Raw genomic sequence first — 14017 nt, forward strand, 5'->3', positions numbered from 1 at the left:
GGCCCCGCCCTGGCCCCGCCCTCGGGGTAGGGGGGCGGTGCTCGACAGGGCACCGCATTTCGGGCTCTGACGCGCCTCAGGTCAGCTCAGGGCACCAGACTTCTTGTAAGAGGACTTCCCTGGACTCGGCCCGCCAGCTGGGAGACAAGTCTGGGTGGCGTTCAACTCGGAGCGCCACCCTGGCACCTTTTCGCTCCCACGTCCCCGGCATTCCCAGGAGGCTTGACCCCAACTGTGCCTCGGGCTGGGCCTTTGAACCACTGGCCCTCTGGTGCTGGTGTCCTCCAAAGCCATCTTTCCGGGGCCTTGCTAGCCCCGCCCAGGCCAGCGGACAGCAACGCCCCTGGCGTCTGGGCTGTCCATCCACATTCCACCCCTGCAGCGTACGACTCAGACTGGAGGGGGCGCCAGGAGCCCTCTCACGGCACGTCCCAGGTTCCCTCCCTGTTTCTGGCTCAGCGAGGCCTCTTCCGAGAGATGTGCCCCTGCCCGCGTTCAGCCCAGAGGCTGCTTTCCCCTCACCCCTCCTGGAAAAGTCAGAGAGGCGTCCGCGGCCAAGAGCACTTCCAGATTGAGGGAAGAGGGAGAGACGGACACAGCGCGCCCAGAGCTTAGCGGAGCAGCTGCGGTTGAAAGACGGTCACCTTGGGCCCAGGCGGCTGGAAAGGCCCCCGAGAGGTATCCAGGCTTGCGGTATGGAGCAGCTCCCCCCAGCTGGCGCCAGATCGTGGAGTTCAAAGGCAGGACCGATGCCCCCAAAGACATTTTCCACTCTCTTCCCCCAGGCTCTCTCCAAATCTGTCCTCTGGCCCCACCCCAGCATTCTGGGGTGACCAGGAAGAAAGATATAGTTACCTAGAGAAAGGGGGGGCACTAAACAGTCTCGGGAACCTCCAATAATCCAACTATCTGATCACTCCTTCCCGCAACTCTGCCTACCCTGGTGACTCCCCTCCTTCCCACCCTCTCCTACTCTCTCCTGAATCAGAATCTCAAGCTCCTGCCTCTGACCCCATTGGCCTAATTGGAATTGGGCCTACCTGGGTTCCATCCCACGCAAAACCTGAGCAAGTTACCAGCCTTCTCCAAGGCCAAGTTCCCTTGTCCCTAAAATGGAGAAAGCAGTGCGTACTTGCTTGAAGGTAATGAGGATTAAAGCTATACTTCTGGAAAGAGTTGTCTATAGTGTTCTCTCCTCTTTATCGCTTCCTGTTCCTCTTTGGTGGTCCTAACAAGGCTCCTGGTCCTGCTGTCCACTGAGCCTTTTCCATCCAAGGACACGGAGGGACTTCATTTGCCAGACTCAGTCACTGGCTCCTCCCTGACTTCCTCTTCATTAGCTCCTCGGTCTCTGAGGACACCATCTTCCGCTGAGCAGGAGCCCGATGTGGGGCTCAATCCCAGGATCCTGAGATCATGACCTGAGCCAAAGGCAGACGCTTAACTGACTGAGCCACCCAGGGGTCCCCTCCCAGGCATTTCTTCCCAGACTTCTGTTTCACCTGCATCAACAGGCTTCCTTTCCCTCTGGGGCTGCCTGATGAAGAGGGGAATGAGGTCAGCACATTTATCTCGTGCACCTTCCTCCAAGCCACACTGTCTGTGTCCCTCCGCTTCTGGTAGCCGCTCCACACAGCTCTGTCTCCAAAGCCAAGGCATGGAAACAGCCCCTGGCTGTTACTAACCCAGATTGTCTTTTTTTTTAAGTTTACATATTTATTTAAGTAATCTCCACACCCAATGTGGGGCTTGAACTTACAACCCTGAGATCAAGCGTCACCTGCTCCTCTGACTGAGCCAGCCAGGCGCGCCTCCCGACACCTTTATAAATCTGCTCTTTATTGAGCTCTCATCAGTGACTCCGTCTGAGCACGCGATCTCTTTCCTGCCAGCATGCAATCCCTGACCAATCCCAACCTCATACTTAAAACACTATCTCTGTGCCGGCGTCTCTCAAATTTATATCTCTACCTCTGACTTCTCTGGGTTTTGGTCCCATCTCCAGCACTCTTCAGTGTAATGGATATGTCAACCCTTGCAAAACTGAACTCTCAGATCCCCCCCAGCTCTACTCCTCACTATGCGTGGCAACGTATATACGCCGTTCTTCATGCCCCAGACCTGGGAATTTACCTCAACTTCTCTCTCTCAGCCCTGCCCCAATTCATCCATATGTTGGATTGCTGTTGGATCCGCAGGCTCTGCCTCCAAAACATACTCTGAATTTGTCCACTTCTCTCCACCCTCATCCCAGCCACTTCACTGTCCCTCCAATGGCTGCCCACCACACTCAGAAGTAAAATCCAAATTTCCTCTTCTGACCCAGAAGGCCCTGCCCACTTCTAAGATCTCATCTTTTGACCCTGTCCCTCACTCCTCCATGCCAGCCTTTGTGTGTCCCTCAAACCCCCCCAAGTGCATTCCTACCTCAGGGCCTTTGCACTGACTTGCCTTTTTCTCTGCTCGTACTGACTCATCACATGGCTGGCTTCTGCTGTGCAGGTCTCCACTCAGCTATCACTTCTTTAGACAAATAGTCCCTGATCACCCAGCCTGCCTCACACACAGCCCTTCTCCATAACCCCAACCCTGCTATTGGCTGTGACTCCCCCTAGACAGCAATTATCACTAATTGTCTTTACTTGTATATTATCTCTCTCCTCACCACCACCAAAAGTGAGCTGCCTTATAGCATTTTCTGTTTGGTCACCCCTAGACTCAACTACCCCAGGCCTAGAACAGCGCCTGATACATACGTGTTGCTTAAGAATTATTTAATAATACGTACAAGGCGCCTACCTCAGTGCTGGGAATAAAGAAACAAATCAGTCTTGGAAGACGCAGCTGCGTTGGGGAGAAAGACGCAATTATAAATAAAACAATCTTGCCTCAATGTGGAATACAGGACAAGAATACAAAGGGAATCTAAATATTGAACAGTTATAAAATCAAACTATAAACAATTAAATAAAATATATTCTCAGGGCACCTGGTGGGTGCAGTCAGTTGAGCCTCCAACGCTTGGCTTTGGCTCAGGTCATGATTTCAGAGTTGTGAGATCGAGCCCCACGTCCACCTCTGTGCTCAGCACGGAGCCTGCTTGGGATTCTCTCTCCCTCTCCCTCTGCCCCTCCCGCTTGTGTGCATGCTCTCTCTCTCAAATAAGTAAATAGATCTTTAAAAAAAAATACATTCTCTCCTCCAAAAGGTAGAAACAACCCAAATGTCCATCAGCACGTGAATAGGTAAACAAAATGTGGTAGCTCCATACATTCAGGGGCGCCTGGTGGGCTCGGTTGGTAGAGCATGCGACTGCTTTTTGTTTTGTTTTGTTCTTTTGCGTTTTTTAGATTTTATTTATTTATTTGTCAGAGAAAGAGAGTGCACAAGCAGGGGGAAAGGCAGGCAGAAGAAGCAGGCTCCTCTCAGAGCAAGGAGCCAGATGTGGGACTCAGTCCCAGGATGCTGGGATCACGACCTGAGCCAAAGGCAGACGCCCAACCAACTGAGCCACCCAGGCATCCCAAGCATGTGACTCTTGATCTCAGGGTTGTGAGTTCAAGCCCCATGTTGGGCGTCGAGATTAAAAATATAAAATCTTAAAAAAAAAAAGGAATATAATTCAGCCATAAAAAGAATGAAACACTACATTGTGGATGGATCTTAAAAACATTATGCTGAGTTGGGGCGCCTGGGTGGCTCAGTCGGTTGAACGTCTGCCTTCAGCTCAGGTGGGGATCCGGGGTCCTGGGATCGGTTGCTGATCAGCGGGGAGTCTGCTTCTCCCTCTCCCTCTGCCCCTCCCCCTGCTCGTGCTCTCTTTTGCTCACTCGCTCTCTCTCATATAAATATAAAAAAAAAAAAAAGCATTGTACTGAGTGAAAGAAATCAGACATACAAAAGGCCACATACTATATGATTCCATTTATATGAAAAGTCCAGAATAGGTAAATCTATAGGGACAGACTGGTGGTTGTCAGGGGCTGGGGGAGGGGGAATAAGAAGAGATTGTGAATGGGCATGGGGTCTCCTTTCAGGGTGATGGAGCTGTTCTGGCGCCAGACAGAGCTGATGGCTGCACGACACTGTGAATGCACTAAATGCCACTAATGGTAAATTTGTATGTATTTCACCACAATTAAAAACTAATTTAAAAAGTATGTTCTCTCCTCCTATTGTGGCAAATGTACTTTCAGAATGACTTAGAAGGCCAGGTTCAAATGAAAACATTTTTAATTCCTAGGAGTCTTGTACTAGAATGTGGGGCTCAGGGAAACCCCAGCTCTCAGCCTGACCCCCTTTACTTCCCACCTTCAACTCTGTCCCGCATAGCAAGGAGCCTTGTGCCTGCACCTGGGGACCTCCTGCCGCATGTCCAAGCTTGGTCCTCACCCCTCTGCCAATACCTGCCTTTGACCACTTGTAGGCTGGAGGTAGTGGGGTGAGGTGCACCCTGGCTGTATGGTCTGCATTTGGGAGACACATAGGCCTTATCAGTGAGCTCAGGACCATTTGCGCAGGGAATTCTGGGGTCTGAGTACCCCAGGAAGACATAAAAGAGGGAGGGAGGAGTTAGGTAGGCAAGTTCCCTTTGTTACATGGGAAGGGTCCTAGTGGGGGGCAAGGTCCCTTCTCACTGAGGTTCATGTCAAATTGCACAGCAGGACCAGGACTGTGACAGGGGAAGAACTGCGGGCTGCGGGAGACTAGCCCCAAATGGCCAAAGGTAAATGAGGCGTGCTGTCTCCTGAGAAACAGGGTGCTGGCCCTTTAAGAAGAGGATGGTGAGGCTAGAACAGGGACCCTCAAGATTTGGGTAGGAAGTTCTCTGGCCCTTCCTCACCACTGCCCCATCCCTAACTGCTACAGCATCTAAGGGGTGTCAGGGTCCTGGAGGCCACTTGATCTAATTCTCCCATTTCACAAAGGGCAAACCATGGCCTAGAAACCTGGGGCAAGTCATCCGCGGTTACCCAGGGGCCAGGCCTCCTGGTTCCCATGGTGCTCAGCCTCTGGTCGCCAGAATCCCTTAGCTGGATCAGTCCCTCCCTCCCCACCCGAGAGCCAGGGTCCAAGAAGGGAGGGCAGTAGTTTAGAAGAATATCCCACGCATGTGACGTGCCATGATGCTCCCACGTTGGTGACCCTTGGTGGGCAGCTGGACTTGAGGCATCTGGGGTCCCGAGGACAGGTGCCGTTCTCTGGAAGGGGTCAGTGACTCCCCGTTCTCGCCCACACACTGCACCATGCATGTGAGAGTGTGTTTGCTGCGAGGCAGCCAAGTGCGGCAAGGAGGCCAGTGGCTGGTAAATAATTTATCAGGACAGCTGATAGTACCTCCCCAGAACTGCCCGCCAGCCCCCAGCCCCCCTCAAGCCTCGTGCTTGCTTGCGCCTCCTGCCTCCTGGCCCAAACCAGCTGGACCAGCTCTCCCGGTGCCCTCCTGCAGCCCCCCCTTCCCACCAGCCAAGTCACAGCCTCCAGGGCACCTTCAGGCAAACAGGTGGTGGGTCCTGATCTTGGACACCTGAAGGTGGGCTTCTGGGTCGAGATGGCCCTGCAGAGCCAGATGTGGTCTCCGGCCACACCCATGTAAGTGTCTGGGATGGGGGGGGGGCTGGTGGGCAGGGCCTGGGAGGGGCTCGGAGGTCACTGGCCTATCCACGGGGGCGAGAGCCCCAGCTGGCCTCTCCTAAGGGCACCAGGGGGAATGGAGAGAGGCCAGCAGCCAAACCCACAGGCTCTTCCTGTCCCCCTCTCCGAAGAGTCAGGTGGGAGATGTGGACCCCCACCTCCTTTTTTCAGGGATTTTCTGCAGGCAGTCTTCAAGCTCAAGGTCCAGCTTGGGGGTGGGCCCATGACCGGGCTTGGGGCGGGAAATGCCAGGGCCCCTCGCTCCCAGGATTTGCGTCTAGAAACACCCCTCAGTGCCCAGGGCGGGAAGAAATGCTTGAGATAGAACAGAAAAAGTTAACAGCTCCCAAACTGGGAAGATGATGGCAAAATCGGAACCATCACCTGCTTAATGAAATGGCCACCAACCGGTTCCTGGTGACAAAAGACCACAGCCACGAACACTGTTCTTGTAGAGTTGGAGATAAACACAATCAAATGGGGTGTGCAGAGGATTTTAATATTCAAGGTTTGAGGGCATTTTAAAGTAAGAGGGCGGAGGGGCTCCAGAGGTTTGTAAAGAGTTCTGGAAAAGAGTTTCCCCCCAGGGACCCCAATTTGGTGGCTCACTCTTTTGGGTCCCCCGTTGCATTATTCACGGACTACAAACCTGGTTGCCTAGCAATGGGAACCTGATCTCCCCCCCACCCCCCCAGCAAGGAAGAGGTAGAGAGATTACATCTTGGGAATGGGACAGCAGAGGGGGGGACTTCAGCCCTCCCCCAAGGGCAAACTTATTTGCAGGGGGTCTGGGCTCCCTTTGGGATACCCTGCAAAGCATGACTTCAGCCCCCTAGCCCAACTGAAATCGGGAACCCCTAGGCTGATCTCTGGCCTCCTGGCTGCCAAGAAGAGGATGCCTAGACTCCCCTCTTCCCCGCAGTGTTCCCAGTGTTTGGGGCCTGAGAGCCCTGAGTTCTGATATCCTGACCCAGTGATCTTAGATGAGTCTTTTCACCACTTCTTGGAGCCTCAGTTTCCCCATCCATAAAATAGAGACAGTAGTATTATTTCCTCCCAGGATTATTGGGAGGATTAAATGAGTTACTAGAGGCAAAGCATTTAATAGCACCCGGCACATGGTATGCGCGGGCTAATAATGGCTGGCTGACTTTATTCTTAGAATATCAACTCAGCAAAGAGTGGACTACAGGGTCTCAAGATCAGGGCAGGGAGGGAGAGGCAGAAGTGACTGTGAGAGCCTAGCAGAAACCCTCTAGAGCACTCAGAGCTCTATGGGTAGTACGCACTGTGCTATTATGTCTTTACGGTGTGGCCAGGGAAGATCTGGGAGGCTCCAGCAGAGCTTGGGCAATGAGGCTAATGCTCACCCAATACGGTTAGTGCTCAAATTAATAACTGTTTGAGGGCTTGCCCTGTGCCCTCCTCCCTGGGCTAAGTGTCAGGGACAATAGGCAGATAGATACATCCTTCTAGATATTGGCCCGTGAAGCACCTGACCGCAGTCGGCACTCAGTGCACACCTGTGATGATAGGTTCATGTGACAATGACTGTCCCACAGAAGGGGTGGCTCTGTAGGCTGGGAAGCGGGGATCCTGGGGTGCTGCAAGGAGGTCAATAATGGGGAGATCTCAGGTTAAACCTTAAACAACAAGACCCCTCTGCCTCCTCCCAGCTCAGAGTCCAATGCTAGGCTACATGACCTGGTAACCTTTGCTCCCAGGGAGGGGAGTTGGCCGGTAACTCCAGAGTTACCATGGCAATGGCATGTGTCCACCGCGGGGTGGACACCTCTCTCCCCAGACTCTGCATCCACCAGTGCTGAAGGTATCCTGGGTAGGAGCCGAGGTCCGGAGAGGGTGTGGAATTGGAAAGAGACACACAGCATGCTAGGGGACTGGCAGGATTCGAGAGTGTCTGTAGGACAGCCTGAGAATGGTTCTTATAATTAACCATAAACATTTTCAATCACGGGAATTACTAAAGTTATTAATAATAAATGACACTACTGTTTTTGGAACACGATGTCCTATTTTTTCCTGCATGGATATTTCCTTGCAAGGGCACCTCTCTGCAAGGTGAGGGTCAAGCTACCCCAGCCCATTTTACAGATGAAGAAACTGAGTCTCAGAGAGTTGGTGTCAGGCCTAGGACGGGCTTTAGCTCAACTTGTCATGGTCTCTGCTCTCTCCCCCTGCCATAGGACCCCGGGGCTCTCCCCCAACTCCTTGCAGTTGCAAAGGGGAAATAGAGGAAAATGCTGGGCTTCGGTTAGTTTCCAAGCAGCTCAGGGATCTTGGCTCAGAGAGGGGCATTCAGGAGGTGGCCTGATGCGGGGCAGGGCCCTGGGAGACCCTCTCCCAGTCTCTGCCTTTTCCCCACAGGCCCATGGCCGAGAGCTCCCTCTACCGGCAGCGCCTAGAGGTCATCGCTGTAAGTGAAGCCCTCCCAGTGCGCTCTGCCAGGCGTACTGGGCACTCCTAGTCTTGCCCCACGTCTCTTCCTCACCTCTCTCTCAATCCGGGAAGCACACCTAACGCTGTGAAGTGTGTGTGTGTGTGGGGGGGACACCCTCAGTTCCAGCCCTGCCTGGGGCGCCCCACCTAAATCCTCAGGCCCCTCTGCTCCCCAGTTCCTCTATCTGGTCACCACGACCCCCAGAAGGGTGAGGCTGTGTACCCCACACTCCCAGAATCCGCATTCGATGCTCCATTCTTGAACCCCTGGCTCCCAAACACCCCATGTCTGAACCCCATCTCTCAGACCCCCATCTGTCTGGATCCCATCCCTGTGAAGCCCATCTCACTAATCCCTGTCTCTGATCTCCCGCTTCTGCACCCCCATCTTTCTGGACCCCATCTTTACACCCCAGTCTCTCTGAACCCCCATCCTTCTGACCCCCATATCTGTACCCCATCCCTCTGAACCCCCATCTCACTAAGTCCTATCTCTCACCCCTCGATTTCTGCACCTTCATCTCTCCGGACCCCATCTCTACGCCCCAGTCTCTGGACGCTCACGACGGCTCCTCTCCGGACCCATCTCACTAGCTCCCTCCCTCTGATATCCATATGTGGACCCCCATTTCTCGGAACCCCCTCTCTGTAACCCCATATCTCGGACACCCACAGCTCTGTTCCCCTTGGGGATCCGGTTCCAAGGCCCCGCCACCACCCCTTCCCTAGACCCCCATTCTGCTCGGGCGAGGCCTCCGCAACATCCCGGGCGCGGCCGGCCCCGCCCCCGCCGCCCCGCCCCCGCCCGCTGCTGAGTCAGCGCCTCCGCAGCCCCCTCCCCGCCCTGGGCCCCGACGTGCTCTCCGCCGCCCCGCCCTGCTCGCAGCCCCGGGACTCCCGGGAGCCCCCGCGAGCTCCGCGGAGGAGGGAAGGCGGAAAGGGAGGCGGCGGCCCCGCCCGGCCCGCGGGCAGCTCCCGGTCCTCTGTGCGCAGGAGAAGCGGCGGCTGCAAGAGGAGATCCGCGCCGCGCGCCGGGAGCTGGAGGAGGAGAAACTCCGCGTGGAGCGGCTCAAGGTTGGGGGTGGGCAGGCGCGCCTGCCCAGCTTGGGCAATGAAGTGGGGGTGTCGATGAGAGTCGGTTTGGGGGGAATCACAGGAGCCTTTGTCCAGTTTGGGGGAGCAGTTGGGGGCATGCTTTCCAGTTTGGGGGGGCATTTTTCCTCTGCTTGGGAGGGTGGGTGGTGGTGGTGGTGGTGATGGGGACATTTACCACTTTTGGGGGAAGAGTATGGGGACAGTGAAGGTGTTTGCCCAGCTTCGGGGTAGGGAGGTGCCAAAAGAATCGTTGATTTCACCTCTGGGGGCGCCTGTCCCATTCTGGAAGGGGTGGGGAGATGATGGGTGCTTTGTTCCAGGTTGGAAGAGCTATGGGCTGGTAATGGGGTGTCTGTCCCACCTAGCAATATTGGGGGTGCACAGTGAGGGCATGTATCATATCCCACCCCGAAGGAGACATGTCCCATTCGGGTGGTTTTGGGCGATAAGAAATCTTCCCAGCCTGGGGGCTTAGGAGGGGACCCTGCATGGGGTGGGGTAGGCAGTATGCACAGCTCGAGCTACCTTCCCGTGCCCAGAGGAAGTCTCTCCGGGAGCGCTGGCTAATGGACGGGGCCGCTGAGGGGACAGAGCGGCAGGAGGACTCCACCTCGAAAGACCCCCAGTCACCTGAGGGCCAGGCACAAGCCCGAATCCGGAACTTGGAAGACAGCTTGTTCACGTGAGTCGGACCCCTGCCAGCCTGGCTAGGCCAGGTCCCCAGGTCCACTCCAGGGAAGTGGCAAATGGGGAGGGGCGGACATTGAGCCTGGGGGCCTGGCTCCCAGCAGCCTCCTCTCTTCCTCAGACTCCAGTCCCAGCTGCAGCTGTTGCAAAGTGCATCCACAGGTGCGCAGCACAGGCCCTCAGGCAGGCCCACCTGGCGCAGACAGGTGAGGAGCCCGGGGAGGAACTGGGGGCGGAGGAGGCAGCCGGCAGGGGCAAAAGCAGGATTTCTCCAAGTGCGGTTTCTCGCGAGTCCTCTGCGATTTCTGTGGTCTTGGGCAAGTCGCCTTCCTTGCTCCAGCCTCAGTTTCCCTATGTCTAAAATGAGAAGATCAATAGCACACAGGGGGACGAGGTGAGGGGGCGGGTCAACAAGATCAGAGCTTTGCACCGGGAATAGGCAGGAGGAAAAGTTTTGCTCTCTGATTGCTCATATGGCCCGGATGAGGAATGCGGTGGGACAATGTGAAGCAGTGCTCGTGGAGTTCGGCCTCAGAGTGGGGAACGGGTCACCGTGAGGTGCTCTTGCGACCTGAGGCATCCAGATGGGCTTTTGTTTTAGTAGCACTTTTATTAAGATAGACTCTGTATGCTACGAAACACAGGCTTTTGACAACCAGGACGACTTCACATTAAAATCTGGCTCTCTGGGTTGTCCCTGAAGTCCAAAGATTTGGCAACATCTGTGCCTGGCCATAGTGGGGTGCAGCTTTCCCACAGTCCCCCATGCTCCCTGATGTCTTACCTTAGCTCCCGGGTGCCCGTTTTCGGGCACAGAGGGAGAAGGAGGCCTGTTCATGGATGTGGGAAGTACTTGTTGGGTTTTTAGCATAGGCCAGGAGTTCCTTGCCAGAGAGGCGAAGGCAGCATTCCTGGCCCACCCGGAGCTTGGAGCTTGGAGCTTGGAGCTCGCAGTCTAAGAGTCTGTGAGGGGGGGAGCCCTGGGCGGGGGGTGGGGAGCACAGAGGAATCTGAGTGAGGTTTGGGATTCAGGGAAGGCTTCCTGGAGGCAGTGCCGTCCATATTGAATCTGAGTGGGAACCAGGCAAGAGTGGAAAAGGAATTCCAGGCAGAGGAAACAGAAGGCCTGGAGGCTGGAAAGAGGATAAGATCACAGAACTGTGAAGAGGAGATGCCTGGGGCTTGGCTGTCCCTCTACTCCCCTCCCTGAGCCCATTTTCATACTCTTGAACTGCCCCCCCCCCCAGCTACGCTGACCCTCTTTTCTAGTCCTTGAGCCTGTGTAGCTCATTGCAGCCCCAGGGCTTTTGTACTTGCTTTCCCATCTGCCTGGAATGCCCTTGACCACCCTCTTGACTCAAGGCCAGCTCTTCCTACCCTTTGGGTCTCTCTCTGTTCAGTGTCACATCCTCGAGAGCCCCTCCTTCTGCTTTTTTATGTTTTCTGCCATAGTCTTTCTCACTCCCTGGCATTACATATTTATTTGTGTTTATGTTTATACCTCACCCCCCTGGAATGTAAGTCCCCGTAGCAAAAGGCTTGAGTGTCCGTTGTCCACAGCAACCTCAGTAGCTGACAGAGTAGGTCCCTAATACAGAGCTGTTGGCTCACGGACACAGTATTGATTAAGTACCTACTGTGTGTGAGGCACTGGAGCAGAGGGCGATAAGACAGGGGAGGAAGGCTGAGGGTTTGGTCCCGAACGAAATGGGGGGGGCATTGAGGGTGTTTGAGCAGGGGAAGGTAGCCGCATGCAGGGAGGCTGGAGGTGGAGACACGGGCTGGCCTGACCTTGTCTCTGCCATCCCTGCAGGGTCACCGACCTCTCTCCCAGCCTACCGTGGAGGCAGGTCCCACAGGTGGGTGTTTGTGTTCCGGGTCTGGGGGTCCCAAGAAGAGGGGTCTGAATCTGGGGGCCAGAATCTCACTCTGTTGCCCCGTCTCCTCTCCTTTCCCCAAGACCATGCTGATCTGAACAAGAGAGCCTCCCTACCAGTCGGACCAGTGGACACACCCCCAGAGTCCCCCTCTGAGCCCAGAGATGAGGCTGTCAGGGCTCCACAAGCCCTGAGGCTGTTCCCTGGGGCAGGGGGGCCCTCCTCAGAAGCCAATGGCCCCTGCCCTGGACCCAGCCCCCCTCCAGAACAGGAGCCTAGTCAGGGGCTGGCAGCATCCAAGGGGGGCGTGGATGAGGCCAAAGGGGGTGTGGTGAAGGTGGTATGGGCGGGGCTGAGGGCCACAGAGGACTGTGCCACGGGGACCACGGGCCCAGAGCTGGAGGCTAAGGTAGAGGAGATGGTGCTGGAGGCCATTGGGGACAGGCAGGAGGCTGGCTGCCCGGAGCTCCCATCCTGGGTGAAGGAGGACAGGGGCATCGTGGAGGTGGTCTGGGAGGGGGTGGGAGGGGTGGACAGCAGCGACTCAGAGGGCACAGGGGACGCGGGCAGGGGCCAGAAGGCTGCGCAGCCCAGCTCACCGAGGCTTCAGGTGGGACTAGAGGGCGCAGCTTCTAGAGAAGGAGGTGTTCCCAGGGGCAGCCCTGATGGTGACGGGCCAGGGGGCTCTGGAGGAGAGGAGGGGTCTTTCATTTGGGTGGAGAGAGTGACCCTCAGCGAGGAGTGGGAGGAGCTGGTGGTGGAGGGAATGGAAGGGCCAAGGGTGTGGGGAAGGGGGGGAGGACCTGAGAGTCCACTGGAGACAGAGAGGGGGGCAGGGGAGGAAGCCTGGGAGGCAGGGAGCAGCCAAGCAGAGGAATCAGTGGGTGGAGGAAAGAAGGGGAGTGAGGAAAAGGCAGGGACAGAGCAGGAAGGAGCAGACATGTCTCTGATGGTGGAGAGGGAAGGAAGTGAGGACTCCTTGGAGCCAGGGAGGAAAGGGTGTGAGGAAAAGGTGGGGACAGAGAGGGAAGCAGTCGAGGAACTATTGTCAGCAGCAGGAAAGGCAGTTGAGGGACCTTTGAGGGCAGAGAGAGAAAGAGGCGAGGAGCCATTGCAAGTAGAGCAGAAAGGAGGTGAGGAAGAGCTAGAGGCAGAGAAGGAAGATGAGGAACCATTGGGAGTAAAGCAGAAAGGAGATGAAGAAAAGCTAGAGGCGACTGAAGAACCATTGGTGATGGAGAGAAAGGAAGGTGAGGAATCACCGAAGGTAGAGAGAACAGGAGGTGAGGAGCCATTGGAGGCCGAGAAAGGAGGAGGTGAGGTGCTATTAGACGCTGAGAAAGGAGGAGGTGAAGAGTCATTGAAAACAAAGAGAACAGGAGGTGAGGAGGCACTGGAAGCAGAGGAAGGAGGAGGTGAAGAGCCACTGGAGGCAGAGAAAGGAGGAGGTGAGGCGCCATTGGAGGCAGAGAGAACAGGAGGTGAGGCGCCATTGGAGGCAGAGAAGATGGAAGCGGTCGAGGAAGATCTGAGTCCAGAAGAGCAGAGCGTGTCCGGGGGAGGACAGGAATGTCAGACAGAGGAGGTGAGTGAGGCAGGGACTCCCTTGGGGGCCAAGGAAGAGTCAAGGCCCGAAGAGGTAGAACCACAGCCCCAGGAGAAGCAGGAAGGCTCCCTGGAGGAGGAATCTGTACGGCCCCAAACCCCTGCTGAGGGCCAGGGCCCCTCGGGGGACGCCACCCCCCTCCTGGCAGAGACCCCAGCTCCAGAGCAGCCTGCTGAGTGCCAGCCACTGCTTCGGGCGCAAGGGCCCAGGGCCAACCCCAGTGCCCGGCCGGTGCCCACCTACGCCCCCGCCCGGCAGCCCGAGCCGCCCGCCCCTCCCGAGGGTGAAGATGCAAGTGGCCCTAAGCAAAAGGCGTGCCAGTGTTGTGCGGTGATGTGAGCCCGCGCCCCCCGCCCCACACGCAGCTCCTCTCACAGCTACCTCGGCCTCTCGGCACCCGGCAGCGGGTCCCAGGCACAGACGGCACCGCCGGACTGGCTGCGGCACCTGGGAGCCCGCTGGCCCGCACGTCCCCTCCACCCGGGCTTCCGGACGCTTCCCACTGCCTGTGACCCTGGCCCCCCTTCTACGACAAAGCCTTTATACTTGAAAATAAAACGTTCAAGCCTTCGGACAGCTTGAGTGTGTGTGTTGTTGGCACGGAACCGCCTCCCACCTCCCGGTGGGAAAGCGGGGGCTCGGCTCCTGCTAGAAGCAGAGC

At 56.4% G+C, this 14017-nt stretch overlaps 1 protein-coding gene across 1 annotated transcript; it reads left to right on the forward strand.

The window, feature by feature from the left end:
- The first annotated feature begins 9079 nt into the window (after nt 1-9079).
- On the forward strand, nt 9080-13926 carry PALM3 (paralemmin 3). The gene is made up of 5 exons (XM_040629198.1): nt 9080-9165; nt 9726-9868; nt 9995-10079; nt 11687-11732; nt 11834-13926. The coding sequence occupies exons 2-5, from the start codon at nt 9753-9755 to the stop codon at nt 13693-13695; spliced, it is 2109 nt and encodes a 702-aa protein (XP_040485132.1). The 5' UTR covers nt 9080-9165; nt 9726-9752; the 3' UTR covers nt 13696-13926.
- Nucleotides 13927-14017: the final 91 nt, after the last annotated feature.

Source organism: Ursus maritimus, unplaced genomic scaffold (genome assembly GCF_017311325.1).
Source record: "Ursus maritimus isolate PB19 unplaced genomic scaffold, ASM1731132v1 scaffold_14, whole genome shotgun sequence".
Lineage (NCBI taxonomy): Eukaryota > Metazoa > Chordata > Mammalia > Carnivora > Ursidae > Ursus > Ursus maritimus.